At 37.4% G+C, this 16920-nt stretch overlaps 1 protein-coding gene across 3 annotated transcripts in view; it reads left to right on the forward strand.

Moving 5' to 3' along the window:
• Nucleotides 1-16920, forward strand: part of TpnC41C (Troponin C at 41C) — a 41051-nt gene that overhangs the window by 22168 nt on the left and 1963 nt on the right. For 2 of the 3 annotated variants that reach the window (XM_073991244.1, XM_073991245.1), the window contains exon 2: nucleotides 8910-8937. In XM_073991244.1, the coding sequence (XP_073847345.1) occupies nucleotides 8910-8937 (28 nt within the window). Of the gene's footprint in view, nucleotides 1-8089; nucleotides 8164-8237; nucleotides 8335-8909; nucleotides 8938-16920 lie in introns of those variants that run through there. The other variant, XM_073991243.1, reaches the window with a different exon arrangement.

The following is a 16920-nucleotide window of genomic DNA, read 5'->3' on the forward strand; positions in this document are numbered from 1 at the left end:
ACCTATATAACCCAACTTTGGTAGGAATGTTTTCTGGCCTCTGAAGACACAAAATACCAAATTACAACCAATTCTGTGGTCAAATGGGTCTAATACATTCAAAATATATTAAAATGACGCGTACTTTATATGGGGCCTTATATGGGGGCTATACCAAAACGTGGACCTATATAACCCAACTTTGGTAGGAATATTTTTTGGCCTCTGGAGACACAAAGTACCAAATTACAACCAATTCGGTGGTAAAATGGGCCAAATATCTTAAAATTCCTTAAAACGACGACGCGTCACGCGCCATTTTGTATGGGGGCTATACGAAAGCGTGGACCTACATAGCCCGCTTTCAATACCAAAAGTCCTACGTAAAAATAACATATTTTCCCAAAATTTTATCAACCTACGTCAATCCGTTCGGACGCTAGAGTGATTTCCACAGACGGACGGACATGGCTATATCGATGTAGAATTGCACGCTGATCAGGAATATATATACTTTGTGGGGTCTCCAATGATTATTTCGAGTAGTTACAAACGTAGTGACAAACTTAATATACCCCCATCCTATGGTGGAGGGTATAAAAAAATCTCACTAAAATGGTATGCATGATATCTCTTGAACAGGGCAACCAATTTGGTCCAAACATTGGATCTCTTTATATTTTGTCCAAATTTAGTTTAACTTCTAAAATGGTCCTCTCCTTAAGGTACCTCCGCCACAAAAATTCAAAATTTGTGTCTAAGTGTAGTTTAGGGTCCGTTCTTTGTGTTCCTGTTTACAGATTTCTGGCATATTGGTCCAAAATTTATGTGACGACCTACCGAATTTACTAGTGGGAGCGGTATCTTTCGAAAAGATATGACTTCCAAAATAACATCCAATTACATTATGGACAAAAATGTAGTTTAACTTCTAAAATGGTCCATATCGGTACTCCCCCACAAAATTTCAAAAATTTGTGTCTAAGTGAAGTTTAGGGTCTGTTTGAAGATACTTTGAAAATGTACAGCTTCGGTCTGTTCATTGTGGTCCTGTTTATAGCTTTCTGGTCCAACATTTATATGATGACCTACCGAATTTACTAGTGGGTGCGGTATCTTTCGAAAAGATATGACTTCCAAAATAACATCCAATTCCATAATGGACTATGTCGGTCCATTTCTTTAAGTACCACCTCCGCAAAACTTTTGAGCTTTAATCCTAATCCACATTTTTGTCGGCAAGTTAAAATGTCCCAAAAGGGCCACAAAAGGGTCACAAATAAAAATGTCTCAGTCGGATCTGCCGACAAAGATATGACCTACATCCCAATACAGGGTGCTTTCTCAACAATAATAGTTTCGTTCCGTAATAGGGACCGTGAAAAACACTTCTGAAAAAAAATTCAAATATGTAGATCCGAGATTCCGAGTCCTCAATCTGCACTTTTCCAAAATTTTGTGTGCGAGGTAGCTGAACGGGACTAATATAGTCAATATTGTACCCTGATACATGACTGGAAGAAATAAATTGAAGTGGATAGATTAGACCAATCAGAAACTCCCTGCTAGAGTTATCATGTGGATTTGCCATTTTAGTTGGGTTATTCGAGCTTTGAGGCCATTATCTCAGGAAGTACAGACTTGCCCGCGAAAAAAATTATATCGTCGTAAAGAAGGCCGCTAGGCCAACCTGCTGAAAAAATTTTAAGACCAGTAGAGAGGAGCTCTTAAACTTCACTTATTCCGTTATATGGGAGGTACACGAAGGAGTGGTCCAGTCAATAATACTGTGCAACAATAATCAATTTTGTTCAAAATGATGGGATTATGAAAGTAGAGCTAAAAATATGAGACACATGTTTTTAACGTTTACATCGAAAGTAACCAAAGTATCCGGGGCAAGTTCCGCCCATTTCTAGTTGTTTTCGAAATATTCGAGTTAAGATATTATATTATTTTCCTCCGCACAACTTTTGAGCTTTAATCCGAATCCACATTTTTGTCGGCAAGTTAAAATGTCCCAAAATGGCCAAAACAAAAGGGTCACAAATAAAACAGTCTCAGTCGGAACTGCCGACAAAGATATAACCTACATCCAAATATAGTGTGTTTTCCCAACAATAATGGTTCCGTTGTAATATGGACTGTGAAAAACACTTCTGCAAAAAAATTCAAATATGTAGATCCGAGACGAGTCCCCAGACTGCACCTTTCTCAAATTTTGTGTGGGAAGAAGCTGAACGGGACTGATATTTATTTCATATTCCACCCTGATACATGACGGGAAGAAATAAATTGAAGTGCAAAGATTAGACCAATCAGAAACCCCCTGCTAGAATTATTATGTGGATTTGCCATTTTAGTTGGGTTATTCGAGATTTTAGGCCATTATCTCAAGAAGTATAGACATGCCTGCGAAAAAATTATACCGTTGTAAAGAGGGCCGCTAGGCCAACCTGCTGAAAAAAAATCAATATGAGAAGAGAGAAGTTCTTGAACTTCACTTATTCCGAATTTTATGTGGGAGGTACACGAAGGAGTGTGCATCAAAATTCAATTTTTTCAAAATGATGGGAAGAACCAAGTAGATTATGAGAGTAGAACAAAAATATGAGATACGTGTATCGGCGTTTTTAAAGTTTACATCGGAAAATAACCAAAGTAGGCGGGGCAAGTTCCGTCCATTTCTAGTTTTTTGTTTCGAAATATTAGAGTTAAAATATTATGGAAACCATTCATTTTAGGTATATGTTGTCTTTGGCAACTTTATAGAGAAGGATGTAGGCAATACTTTTGTTAAAAATGTAAACCCTCATGCGGTTCATCAAAGGGGTCTTTTTGGTCCTTTTTTCGAAAATCTTAAAAAAACTCCTTTAAAATGTGATTATATCAAATCCAAATATTCTACAATATTGTTTGCCATAAAATTTTACTATACGTCTCAGAATACACGAAATCTGCAAATCTTATCTAATCCTTAGAAATCTCCAAAAATGAAAAACACGTTTTAGGGTTAAAGTTGGACTTCATCTGAGTTTATTGAAAATTTTCCCACAAAACATAATTTGAGAGAGATGACGTCAAAGACAAAAATCTTCATCGTCAAATTTCACTGTGGGCTACCAAGGAAATGAAATGTCTATTTACATTATACATCATAAAAATAGCCGATAAACGTGTCTCATCTTTTCAGCTTTACTTTCGTAATCTACTTAGTTTTCCTTGTCTTTTTTGTTGTCGCACAGTGTAATCTAACCCGATCTATATTTGGAAGGTATAATACGATGTGCAAGGTTTGGACCAAATTGATTGCACCCTTCGAGAGCTATCGTTCCCAAAATAAGATCCACTTCCTTAATAGACTATGTCGGTCCATTCCTTTAAGTACTTCCTCCGCAACACTTTTGAGCTTGAATCTTAATCCACATTTTTGTAAGCAAGTTCAAATGTCCAAAAAGCACTACAAAATTCTGAAGAGACTCTAAATACATTCAATCTGCCCGTAGATGAAAGTTTCAATTCACATATGCTGAGGGTATATCTCTGTTGTCAAAGCCGACTGATACTTTTTTACTTGGTAATAACACTGTGCAACAAATTGGAGGTGAACGTCTGGGGCACGGAAAATTCCTCTTGGCGATGAAAGGCCTTCTGAGCAAACAGGGGTAAATATCAAAAATGTCTATGAAAACGCGACAAAATCGATTAGTTGTCAATGAGAGCCGCACCTAAAATTTTCTGAGCGACATTTTTGCAGAACATTTCGAAGCTGAAAAACATCATCTTGTGGTACTTTTATAGCAGCTCTTAAAATAAAGGACGAAAAGGACATTGAAGGAATCGAGTTAGGAGGTCGAATTGCTCTATAAAAATAATCCTCATTCGATTTGAGTGCAGATATGTCATCTTAAAAATAAGCTAAAACAATAGTGAACAAAGATATAACGCAAATTCCTGATGGATTATAGGGTCTCTAGCAAAAACTTCATCACGCCATAACGCGGAAGTTCGAGTCACGGGGGATCTGTCCTTTGGGATTCTTAATATACTCACAAAGGGCTTTCATCTCCAAAAGGAATTATCTCTGCCCCAAAATTTGTATTCACAGTGTAATAAATTACGGTATAGATTACAATAGGTGATGTATTTTAAGGCATTTTAAGGTATATGGTATGATTGCTTAAGTCTGGAGTATTCCCCCATTGGCTTAACATCATCATTACTTTCTTTACAGAGAGTAATGTCTACAAAACGTACTGACAGTCTGCAAAATTTACTGAAATAAAAAATCAAACTTTACTGGACTAGAACTGTTGAAGCTCGCTAAGGTACCTGTAGGCCTATTCTGTAACTTTTAACAACTATCGATATTGTTTAAATTTCGTTTGTTATTGTAACAAAAACAAAACAAACAAATGAAATTGTTGTAAAATAAACTATGAGTAAAGTTGTTAAAAAGTTATAGAATAGGCCCCCTGTAGGCCTATTCTGTAACTTTTATCGATTGAAAAGTTGTTTAAATTTCTTTTGTTTTTCTTTTTGTTTTTGTAACAAATATACAACAAACAAATGAAATTGTTGTAAAATAAACAACATTACAGAACATTTGTTCCATAGGCCGGACTAAGAAAAGATCTCCATTTCTCTCTATTTGTTGCTTCGCACTCTGGAATACCGCGCCTTTTCATCTCATCATCCACATGTTTGCGCCATCTATTCCTTGGCCTGCCAATTCTGCGTACACCGCCAAGCGGTCCGTATTTATACGCCTTTTAGCGGGTTCATTATCGCTCATTCTTATGATATGGCCTAGCCAACGCAATCGCTGCATCTCGATACGTTTAACAATATTGATGTCATTGTATAGCAGATACAGCTCGTGGTTCATGCGACGTCGATATTCACCGTCAACGCAGATTGGTCCGTAGATCTTTCGAAGAATTTTTCTCTCAAACACACCAAGCACTGCCACGTCTGCTTGCGCAAGTACCCAGGCTTCGGAGCCATACATCAGCACGGGTAGTATCAGTGTTTTGTAGAGCGTTATTTTTGTTTGACGAGATGTGGCTTTGTTTTTAAACTGCATATTTAAACCAAAGTAGCATCTGTTGGCCAATACAATTCTTCCTTTTATTTCACAACTGATGTCGTTTGTTGTGTTTACGGAGATACCGAGGTAGACGAAGTCTTTTATTATAGGAACCAACTTCTACAGTCGGTCCGAGCTCAATGGACGCATTGTGCGTCGACACCATCAACTTGGTCTTCTCACCGTTTACCGCCAGACCCACTTTAGCAGATTTTCTTTTGACCTTCATAAAGGTATCAGTTACTTCTTTTACTGATCGGCCCATGATGTCTATATCATCAGCATAAGCAAGTAACATGTGGCTATTGGTGTAGATTGTGCCACTTCTTTTGACGTCTGCCTCTCGTATAACCTTTTCCAGCAGGATGTTGAAGAGATCACACGAAAGGCTGTCTCCTTGTCTGAAACCTCTTTTGGTACCAAACTCTTCGGAGAGGTTCTTTCCTATTTTAACTGAGGACCTCGTGTCGGGAATACCAAATTCAGACATGGCTTGGAATACCTTTGAACGCAGCGAACTGTCGAAGGCTGCTTTATAATCGACAAAAAGGTGGTGGGTGTCCATCTGCATCTCTTAGGTCTTCTCCAGGATTTGCCGCAGGGTAAATATCTGGTCAATGGTGGACTTGCCAGGTCTAAAGCCGCATTGGTATGGTCCAATTATCTCGTTGACCATAGGCTTTAGTCGTTCGCACAATATCCCTGACACGATCTTGTAGGCAATACAGTCTTATCTCCCTTCTTGCTTTATTATTCTTCAGCCGGTTGATTGCTGTTTTTACCTCATCTTGGCCGGGCGGATCTGGGATTGGATCTGTGGTATCATCGTCTACACTACTATTGGATACCAGCAGATTGGAGAAATGTTCCGTCCATATCCTGAGCACGCTATCTTTATCTGTTATCAGATTACCTTGCTGGTCTCTACAGGAGGATGTGCCTGTACCAAAGCCATCTGTTTGATGTTTCACTCTTTGGTAGAATTTTCGGACTTCATTCTGGCTCCTGTACATCTCGATTTTTTCACACTTCCGCTTTTCCATTTCTCTCTTTTTGTTGCGGAAAAGACGTTTCTCTTCTCTCCTTTTCTCCCGATATCTCTCTCGTGCGCTACGCTTTGCTACTGATTTTAAAGTAGCTCTATATGCCGCATTTTTCTCTTCGGTAGCAGCACGACACTCCTGGTCATACCATGAATTCTTTTGTGGAGGTCTCTGGAATCCATGTATGGATTTTGCGGGACAAGGAGTGCTCGCGTTAAGCAATTGGGCTAGTTGAGTGGAATATTCTGTGGCTATCTGTTGTGTTTGCAGCCTATCGATGTCCAACTTCCGCGTTGTGTCTGTTAGTGCTTTATTTGCAACGTTTAGACGGGTACGTACCTTTGCTGCATCCAGGTAGTTGTCCGAATCAATGTTTGCTCCTCGGAACGATCGTACATCCAACACGCTCGATGAATGTCTTCTATCCCAACATGATCAATTTGATTTCTTGTTTTCTGATCTGGAGACAGCCAGGTGCCCTTATGAATATCGAGATGATTAAATCTGGTACTGCTAACTACCATGTTTTTTGCAGCTGCAAAGTCTATCAGCCTCATACCATTGTCAGATGTTTCACTGTAGAGACTGAATTTCCCCACTGTTGCGCCAAAGATATTCTCCTTTCTAATTTTGGCATGAAAATCGCCTAGAATGATTTTAATGTCATGGGCAGGGCAACTGTCATATGTTTCTTCTAAGCGCTCGTATAATATATCTTTGATCTGTTCGTCCTTTTCTTCAGTGGGAGCATGAGCGCAAATAAAGCTGATGTTGAAGAATTTAGCTTTTATTCGAATTGCAGCAAGTCTTTCATTCACTGGGGTGAAGGTGGATAACAGATGCTTTGTGTTGACGCCTTTCCCAATCCATCGTATTTCCTGTATGGCAGTAATATCGGCCTTGTACTTTTCAAGTACGTCTGCCAATGCGAAGACTACACCTTCTCTATAAAGAGTGCGAACATTCCAGCTGCAGATTCGCAGATCATTGTCCTTAAAACGTTTGCGGGGTTCGTCAACTTTAGAGGGGTTTGTTTTTCTTTTCTTTCGTTTTTTCATAGTAGGCTGTTCTTTCTAGGGGAGGGTTACTAACCCGACGCCCAAACCCAAGTTTTTAACGTTTTTATGGGGCGAACGCGCGGCACATGTTAACTCACTACCTTTAACGGGTGTTAAAGGCAGTTCCCCAGGTGACACCAGGGGGAGGTCAGTGTCGACTTGAGATGAAAGAGGGACAAAGATAAATCCTGGGCTTTGCCATGTTAAAACCGGTCAGGACCGTTTCTTGGTATCTTCCATCCCCTACGTCATCCATGAAATGAATACTATCCGACCATCACCAAAATGGCGTCACTAAAAAAATGGAAAAATGGGATGTATTAACGACTATAGCGATATCTTCGTTGTTTGATCACCTACGCCAACCTATTTTGAATCATTGTAAAGATGGAATTTTCTTCTTTCATAGCCAGGCTTTGCTTTTGGAAATCCCCAACCAAAGCTGTTATAGTCGCCATTATAATTAACGTTACGCATATTTCTTTGAATTGTATTGGCGTAGCTAGTTTTGTCAATTTCTGAATTCAGAAAAATCAGGAATCGGATAATAAATCTCATGTAAATTCCAAACTAATCAACATCTTTTAATGACCTAAACGATTGAACTAAAACATTAACAACTTTCAACATTTAGAGATAATAGTCTTTAAACCACATTTGTATATATCAGCATGAATACCTCTAGGAGCTGATTCGATCTAGCTATGTGTAACCGTCCGTCCGTCTGCACATCTAAAACTTGTAATCAGGCTGAAGGTCGAAATTTTGTTCGGATCGTCAATTTTTCGAATGGCGTGGGGTTTTTAGTCTTTTACTGTATACTTCGGTCGGCAAAACCGACTGAAACTTTCACAATTGTTTTGTATATGATTAACATCAATATATGCAATATTCAATAATTTCGTTTATGATTGAAGATCTATTTTTAGGATTATATGAAATTATTACATAACATTTGGCATCGAGCCTTTATTGTTTGCTGTGGCAGTGAGGGGTAAATATTGCAATGTGATTTTCAATTGGTAGAGCATATCTCTGACACGCAGCCTACATTTCAATTTTTTGTAGGTTTGAAAATCCCTTCAATGCCGAAAACTACAGGGAGTTATGTGATTTTGTGAAATCTTTGTGGACACCTCGTCGCGAAACCTATCGCTATACAAAGGTGAACATAAATGTTAGTTAGTTATGTTAAATGTTGCAAGAGAAATTCGCATTGATGTAAAAAGTTTTTTATAAAATCGGTTACTAAATTCACTCCAAATTTTCCGAAATGAATGGGGTCTTGAGTTCCAGTATCATTATGTCGATGTGGCACATTTTCTTCTAGCCTAAAAGAGCAAGAAAACCCAATAACAAAGTTTTTTTCTCCCCGAATCCGAAATATACACAATGCGTAGTAGGGCACCACCTCTAGAAAAGTTTTACACAGGGGAATAGCTTATCATTTTACTCAGAGGCTTAAGGGTCGCTGAAAATTTGGATTTTGTCCAAGAAAGATGTGGAAACCACGACATCCACCCAATGTAACACCTGGCCATAAAGTGGTTTATTAAACATTTGGAGAAGGAATGCCATAGCTTAGTTAAAATATTAGGCAAATTATCTTTTGTGGAATATCTCTTGGATTATAAAATTAGTAAGACATCATAATATTCAATTGGAATTTTGAGCTTATTGGAATCTGGTTCTTATTAATAAACGTAAACACTAATTTTTTCCCTTTAATTTTTTTTGCAGGATGATTTGAACAAGGAACAAATTGTTCGTAAGTATTAAAGACTAATGCTAACAATTATAATTACATAACTTAATTCAATACAAATTTTACTACAAATTATTTTAAATTAAATTTTATAACAAATTATGACAGGTAAATGAAATATTTGTTACAAAAAGCGGGCAGTTAATTGATGGCCTAGTCTCAAGAAAAAAACACTTTGTCCGCCACACTATTAACAGAGACGTATTTTAGCTTTGCAGAAGAAGGGGATGTATGGATAACCCCCTCCGAAAATTGTAGCTCGATTACTAAAAAAATGAAAATATTTTCCATGGCAAGGAAAGCCTTTGGTTGACTGCCACTGCATACTTTCCATTCGAAACAGTTTTATTTGGTTTTTTTTTCTTCTTTTAATTTTGTTTATATTTTAAGCGATTCATAATAGCTTGACAGTAAGCGATTAATGTGAAATTAAGAGATTGCTTTAAATAACAAGCAAACTATCTACCAGGGAACCTCAAAGAAGAAATTTCCTTTGGCCTACCCGACAAATGAATAGTGTTTAGAAACCAACAACCCAAAATAACAGCAGCATGCACTAAACACCCACATAAGTGATCGGCATTCATTGCTACGGAGCTTTTAATGCTGTAGAGGCCATCAGTTTGTTGATGGATAGACCGACAGACAGACAAGCACAGCTGGATTAGTTGACAGCCAGCTAGCCACAAACTATCTTATCCATTGCAATGCAAAGATAGAGGTGGTCGAGAGCCAAAGGAAAGCAAGCGCAACACATAAAAATGCCAAAATATCTACCTACAATAAAGAGAAGGTAAAATGTAACAAAAGTTAAAGTAAACAAAAAAATCAAAAACAGGAGTGCAACATTTTCAAGGAATTACGCATGACATGTAACGCCAAATGGTTAAGTGATGTTAAAATTTAATGGGCGCTTTGTGGGAAGAATAGGTAGACGAGATACAAAAGGTGAAGGAGAAAGCAATTATGAGGAATTAATAAATAATTTCTAGTAAAAAATTCCTCAGTCTGTGGCCTTACAAGCCCTATTAACACAGTCTACACACAATAACAGCCGTAATCCTTTTTTGTGTGAAGAATACACCTCAGCGGGATTTTTGGAACATTGCACACTGGTCCCAACTTGTGACAAAAATCGAAAAATCGATATCAGCAAATCTCTGCGACAATTCAGCAAATTGTCTCTTAACATATCATATTTTAATATTCCAGCACAATTTTTGTAATTTATAACGGTATTTTACAAAACAAAACAGAAGAAGTTTACATTTACGTTTGATATCTTAAAAACTTAAAAAACTTCAGTAAGGTTGTGACTTCTTACATGGCAAGTAACTCAAAATTGAAAGGATAAAATTATTTTTTTTTCGAAATGGAAGTTTTAGTACAAGGTTTTCTAATTACTTTTACTCCACCACGAGTTGTATTGAAGTAAAATAGAATGAATAGTTTCCTTTCGTGTATGACTTAATACCAAATTTCAGCAATTTCGGTAAAACAATGTGAGGCACGTCGATCTATACCGACATATTTCTGACGGAAAGTTTTTAGACTCAAAGAAGACTAAATACCAAATATTTCGGAAAGAGAATGTGGCAAAAACTTAAAAAAATACCGCAAATCAAGAAGTACGCTTCTATGGGGATATAGGAAGACCGGGACCTATACTGATAATACTGTTCTTTGAAGACTAATTAACGAATTTCAGTCATTTTGATGGGATATTGATCGAAATGAGGACCTATACCGACGATATTAGACGGGAATGGGAGCAATATGAAGGCCAGACATATTTCTGGCGAACAGTTTTATATCACCATTTCGGTGGACAAAAGTAAAGGAGAAGATTGAGTACCCCCAACGAAGTTTCAATACCAAATTTCAGCTATTTTGGGGTAATATTTAGGCCACAACCTTCAAAATTCCGAAAATCGGGATGTACCGTTCTATGGGGGCTGCATGTAGGCGTGGACCGATACCGACAAAATTCTGGGAGAAAATTTTATACCCCCCACGAAGACTAAGTGCAAAATTTCAGCTATTTCTGTGTGATAATGAAGCTAAAACCTACAAAATACCGAATATCGGGAGGTATAGTTCTATGGGGGCTACATGAAGGCGTCGACCTATACCGACAAATTTAGAGGGGGAAGTTTTATACTCCCAAAAAAGGTTATATACCAACTTTCAGCCATTTCGGTGGAATATTGAGGCCCAACCTTCAAAATACCGAAAATCGGGATGTACCGTTCTATGGGGGTTGCATGTAGGCGTGGACCGACACCGACAAAATTCTGGGAGAAAATTTTATAACCCCCATGAAGACTAACTGCCAAATTTCAGCTATTTCTGTGTGATAATGAAGCTAAAACCTACAAAATACCGAATATCGGGAGGTACCGTTCTATGGGGGCTATATGAAGGCGTGAACCTAAACCAACAAATTTCAAGTGGAAAGTTCTATACATCCAGCGATAACTAAATACCAAATTTCAGCCATTTTGGTAGGATAATGAAGCTAAAACCTTAAAAATACCGAAAATCGGGAGGTGCCGTTCTATGGGGGCTATATAAAACGTGGACCGATATATCCCATTTTAAATACCAACCATCCTGTAAGCAATAAAACCTTCCGTACAAAATATTGACTGTCTACCTTTAAAATTGCGAGCTGTATCTTGATTTCAACAGACAGACGGACGGACAGACGGACATGGTTAAATCGACATAGAATTTTATGCTGATCAATAATATACATTATAGGGTCTCAGACGAATATTTCGATGTGTTACAAACGGAATGACAAATTTATTAATACCCTCTATATGGTGGAGGGTATAAAAATAAGTAAAAATGTAAAGTTCGGTCGCACCGAACTTTTTTATATCCCTACCATGAAATATTCTGACCTCAAATGGAATAATTTGTTTCCTTTCCTGTCCACGGTACTAGTCGAGACGTTTTTTTGACTACTAAGAACTCCAAATAGCAAATTATAACCAATTTGGGCCGAAAATTTTGATAAAAATCTTCAAAATACCTGAAATCGGGAGGTACCGTAATATGAGGGCTATACCGAAACCTGGACCTAAGACCACAATTTTTGGCGCAGAAGGTTTTTGATCATTGAGAACTCCAAATGGCAAATTACAAGCACTTCGGGCCGAAAATGTTGATAAAATCTTTAAAATAACTGAAATCCGAAGTTATTGTAATATTAGTGCTATACCGAAACTAAGACCACAATTTTTGGCAAAGAAGGTTTTAGAACATTGGGAACCCCAAATACCAAAGTACAGCCAATTAGGGCCGAGAATGTAGATAAAAGCTTCAAAATACCTGAAATCGGGTGGTACCGCAACATGGGGCTATAGGAAAAACTTGACCCGTATTGATGTTTCTTGTCTAAAGTATTTTTTTCTTATTTTTAGCATATACTGTAAAAATCAGATTGATCCGACGATTATAAATATTTTTGTCGCACCTTCCCATACAGATGGGACCACTGTGCATTGGGGCCATTATCGAGAGAAGTATTGAAAATAAAATTATAAAAACTACAACAAAAAAGTGATGTAGTCATAATCACAACAACCACGAGCTACTAAAATTTCAACGAGATAAATTACCTTAAATTACATTAAAGCGGAAAAGTGTTGAACTCTAGGGCAGGAGATACCTGAAGGTATGGACCCACATAGTATATCCTGGGGCCTAATTACGTGATTCGATTCGATCAAGAATTTGCTCGGGAATAAGTTTTCGACACGATAACAAGTAAAAAAGTTTCAGTCGGCTTTGCCGACCGAGATGTACCCTCAGGGAATGTGAAGTAAAACTTTAATCTACGGGCAGATCAAATGTATTTAGGGTCTTCAGAATTTTATGGCCCTTTTTGAACATTTGAACTTGCCAACAAAAATGTGGATTAGGAATTAACTGCACATAGACTCAAATGTTGAACTTTTGTGGGGGAGGTACCCTTAGGGAGGACCGATATGTGCCATTTTAGAAGTTAAACTAAATTTTGGCAAAATATTAGGAGAACCAAAGTTTGGACCAAATTGGTTGACCAATTCAAGTGATATCGTCCTAGCATTTTAGTGACGTTTTATTGGGGGAGAAGTACCGGAAGTTGTGGTCCGGTATTGCCCAATGAAACTAAGTTTGGATAAAATATGACGAAGACCAAATGTTGGACCAAATCTGTTGAACAGTTCGAAAGCTATCGTGCTCTCCGACCGGCGCATATGGTGACATAGGGGTTTTTACACCTTTCGGGCTGTTTTCTCAAGAAATATGGACTTGCCCCTGAAAAAACTTTTACCGTCGTAATGGAGGTAGCAAATGCAAATCGCTTCAACAAAAATCAAAGTGATTCGAAACCTGCTTAAAGTGAACTTATCTAAAATTTTGTGTGAGAGGAACCAGAAGGAGTGGACAAATATAGTCCATATTTGAACCTGATCTATGCCTGGTAGATATAGTAGGATGTGCAGAGAATGGTTTACATCGGTCACTCCCTTCAAGAGTTATCGTGGGTACAATTTTTGTGAACATTTTTGAACTTTTGTGAGGGAGGTACCTGAAGGAGTGGACCGATATGGCTTATCTTCAAACTTAAACTATGTTTGGACAAAATATTACGAAGGCTAAATTTTGGACCGAATCGGCAGATCCGTTCGAGAGTTATCTTACGCTCCAACCACTACACACGGTGTCATAGGGATTTTTTTGCACTTTTCAGGCTATTTTCTCAGGACGTATCGACTTGCACCCGATAAAACTTGTACCGTCCTATAGGGGACAGTGAATAGAAGTTGTTGCAACAAAAACCAAAGCGATTCGAGAGCTTCGAGAGCAGTTCCTAAACTGAACTTTTCCGAAATTTTGTGTGGGAGGTACCCGAAAGAGTGGACCGATTGAGTCCAAATTGGAACCTCGTCTAAGTCTGGTTTCACGATGTGCAAAGTGGGGACTAAATCGGTTACTCGCTTCAAGAGTTATCGTGCGCACAAATTTTCTGCACTTTTGTGCGTGGGGTACGAAAGCCAAATTTTGAGTTAAAAGACCTCCTAAAGGTCTTCTACAGATAGAAGACCTTCTATAGGTGTTCTAGAGTTAGAATACCTCCTAAAGGCTTTCTAGAGCTAGAGGACTTCGTGTTGAGTTAGAAGACCTCCTTAAGGTCTATTGTAACTAGAAGACCTCCTAACGATTTTGTATACCTAAAGGTCTTCTGTAGCTAGAAGACCTCCTAGGGATCTTCTACTGCTGGAAGACCTCCTATATATATTTTATACCTTGAAGACCTACTAAAGATCTTTTAGAGTTAGAATACCAACTTAAGGTATTCTGGTGTTAGATGGGCTCCTAAAGGTCTCCTAAAGATATTCTATAGCTAAAATACATTCTAAAGGCCTTCTAGAGTTAGAATACCAATTAAAGGTCTTTAAGAGTCAGAAGACCTAAAGGTCTCCTAGAGCTGGAAAACCTTCTAAGGATCTTCTACAGCTGGAAGACCTTTTTAATATATTCTATACCTAAAAGACCTTCTAGAGTTAGAATACCAACTAAAGGTATCTGGTGTTAGATGGCCTCCTAAAGGTCTTCTGGGTTTAGAAGGTATTGTAAAGGTCTTCAAAAGTTAGAAGACATCCTAAATGTCTTCTAGAGTTAGAAGACCTCCTTCTAGTGTTAGAAGACCCTTCTAGAGTTAGAATACCTCCTAAAGGTTTTCTAGAGCTAGAGGACCTCTTGACCTCTAAAGTTCTACTGTTACAAGAAGACCTCCTAAAGATTTGGTATACCTAAAGGTCGTATGTAAGGATCTTATACAACTGGAAGACCTGCTTTATATATTCTATACCTAGAACACCACCTAAAGATCATCTAGAGTTGGAATAACAACTAAAAGTATTCTGGTGTAAGATGGCCTCCTAAAGGTCTTCTGGGTTTAGAAGGTCTTGTAAAGGTCTTCAAATTTAGAAAACATCCTAAATGTATTCTAGAGTTAGAAGACCTCCTTCTAATGTTAGAAGACCCTTCTAGATTTGGAATACCTCCTAAAGATCTTCTAGAGATAGAAGACCTCCTTATGTATACCTAATGACCTAAAGATCTTCTGTAGTTAAAAGACCTCCTAAAAGCCGTCTAGGGTTAGAATACTTACTAAAGGTCTTCTGGTGTTAGATGGGCTCCTAAAGGCCTTCTGTAGTTAGAAGACCTTCTAAAGGTCTTCTAGAGTTAGAAGACCTCTTTAAGGTTTTCTGGAGTTAGTAGATCTCCTTAAGGTCTTCTAGAGTCATAAGACTTCCCATGGTCTTCTAGAGCTAGAAGACCTCCTAAAGGTCCTTTAGAGTTAGAAAACCGCTCAAAGATCTTCTAGACCTCTTAAAGGTCTTCTAGAGTTAGAAGACATTCAAAAGTTCTTCTAGAGTTTAAAAACCTCCTATAGGTCTTCTAGAGTTAGAAGTTCTCCTAAAGGTCTTCTAGAGATAGAAGACTTCCTAAAGGACTTGTGGAGTTAGAAGACCTCCTAAAGGTCTTCTAGAGTTGGAAGATCTCCGAAAGGTCTTCTGGACTCAGAAGACCTCCTAAAGGTCTTCCATTTGTAATTCGAGAACTACATTTGTAGTTCGAAGCGTTGCAATTATAATTCGAAAATTCCATTTGTAATTCGAATTATTCCATTTGTTTATCGTTATAGCCCGAAGATTTCCAAAAATATTTTAGTTAGAGAATACCTTCAGCGGGTCATCTAGCTTTCGAAGATCTGCACCATTTTCTGAAGTTAATCGAATCATTTTAATTGTAATTCGAAACATTTCAATTGTAATTCAAATATTCCATTTGTAATTCGTAAAATTTCAATTGTAATTCGAGAATTCCATTCGTAATTCGAAGCATTTCAATCGTAATTCGAAATTTCCACTTGTAATTCGCTACATTCTATTTGAAAATCGTATTATTTCATTTATAATTCGAATTTGTCCATTTGTAATTAAAATTTGTTCATTTCTTATTCGGGTTATTCCATTTGAAAATCGAAATATTTCATTGGATTTTCAAATTTGTAATTGGAATTGGAATTATTTCATTTGAAATTCGAATTATTCCATTTGAAGTTCATATTATTCCATTTAAAATTCGAATTATTTCATTTGTAATTCGAGGCATTTTTTTGTAATTCGATAAAACAAATATAAAACCAATGTAACTAAAAATTTTGTTATTATTTTATTTCAAATTTCAAAATGAATAATTCGAACTACAAATGGAATAATTCGAATTTCAAATGGAATAATCCAAATTTGAAATGAAAAAAAAAATCGAATTACAAATAGACAAATTCGAATTATAAATGAAATAATAAGATTTTCAAATGGAATGTAGCGAATTACAAATGAAATAATTCGAGCGAATTACAAAGGGAATTTTCGAATTACGATTGAAATGTTTCGCATTACAAATGGAATATTTTAATTACAACTGAAATGTTTCGAATTACAATTAAAATTATTGGATTTACTTCAGAAAATGGTGCATATCTTCTAAAGCTAGATGACCTGCTGAAGGTCTTCCATAACTAAAATATTTTTGGAAATCTTCGGGCTATATAAGACACTTAGGAAGTCTTCGAGTCTTCAGAAGACATTTTAGTTCCTCGTTGAGAGTTTTCCTTATGTGTGCAAGACCTATAGGAAGTCTTCTAGCTTTAAAATGCCTTTAGACGGTCTTCCATAGATGACCTTTAGCGGGTCTTCCATTCATAAAAGACCCTTAAGAGGTTTACTAGCTATGGAAGACCTGTTGGAGTTCCTACCAAAGACCACAATTAGCAGATTTTCCGTCTCTAGAAGACCTATAGAATCTCTTCCAGCTAAAGGAGACCTTTTAAAGGCCCTTAGGTGCAAGACCTATAGGAAGTCTTCTAGCTTTAAAATGCCTTTAGAAGGTCTTCCATAGATGACCCTTAGGGGGTCT

This window comes from Musca autumnalis, unplaced genomic scaffold, assembly GCF_047663935.1.
Source record: "Musca autumnalis isolate F117 unplaced genomic scaffold, ASM4766393v1 scaffold_5, whole genome shotgun sequence".
Taxonomy (NCBI): Eukaryota; Metazoa; Arthropoda; class Insecta; order Diptera; family Muscidae; genus Musca; species Musca autumnalis.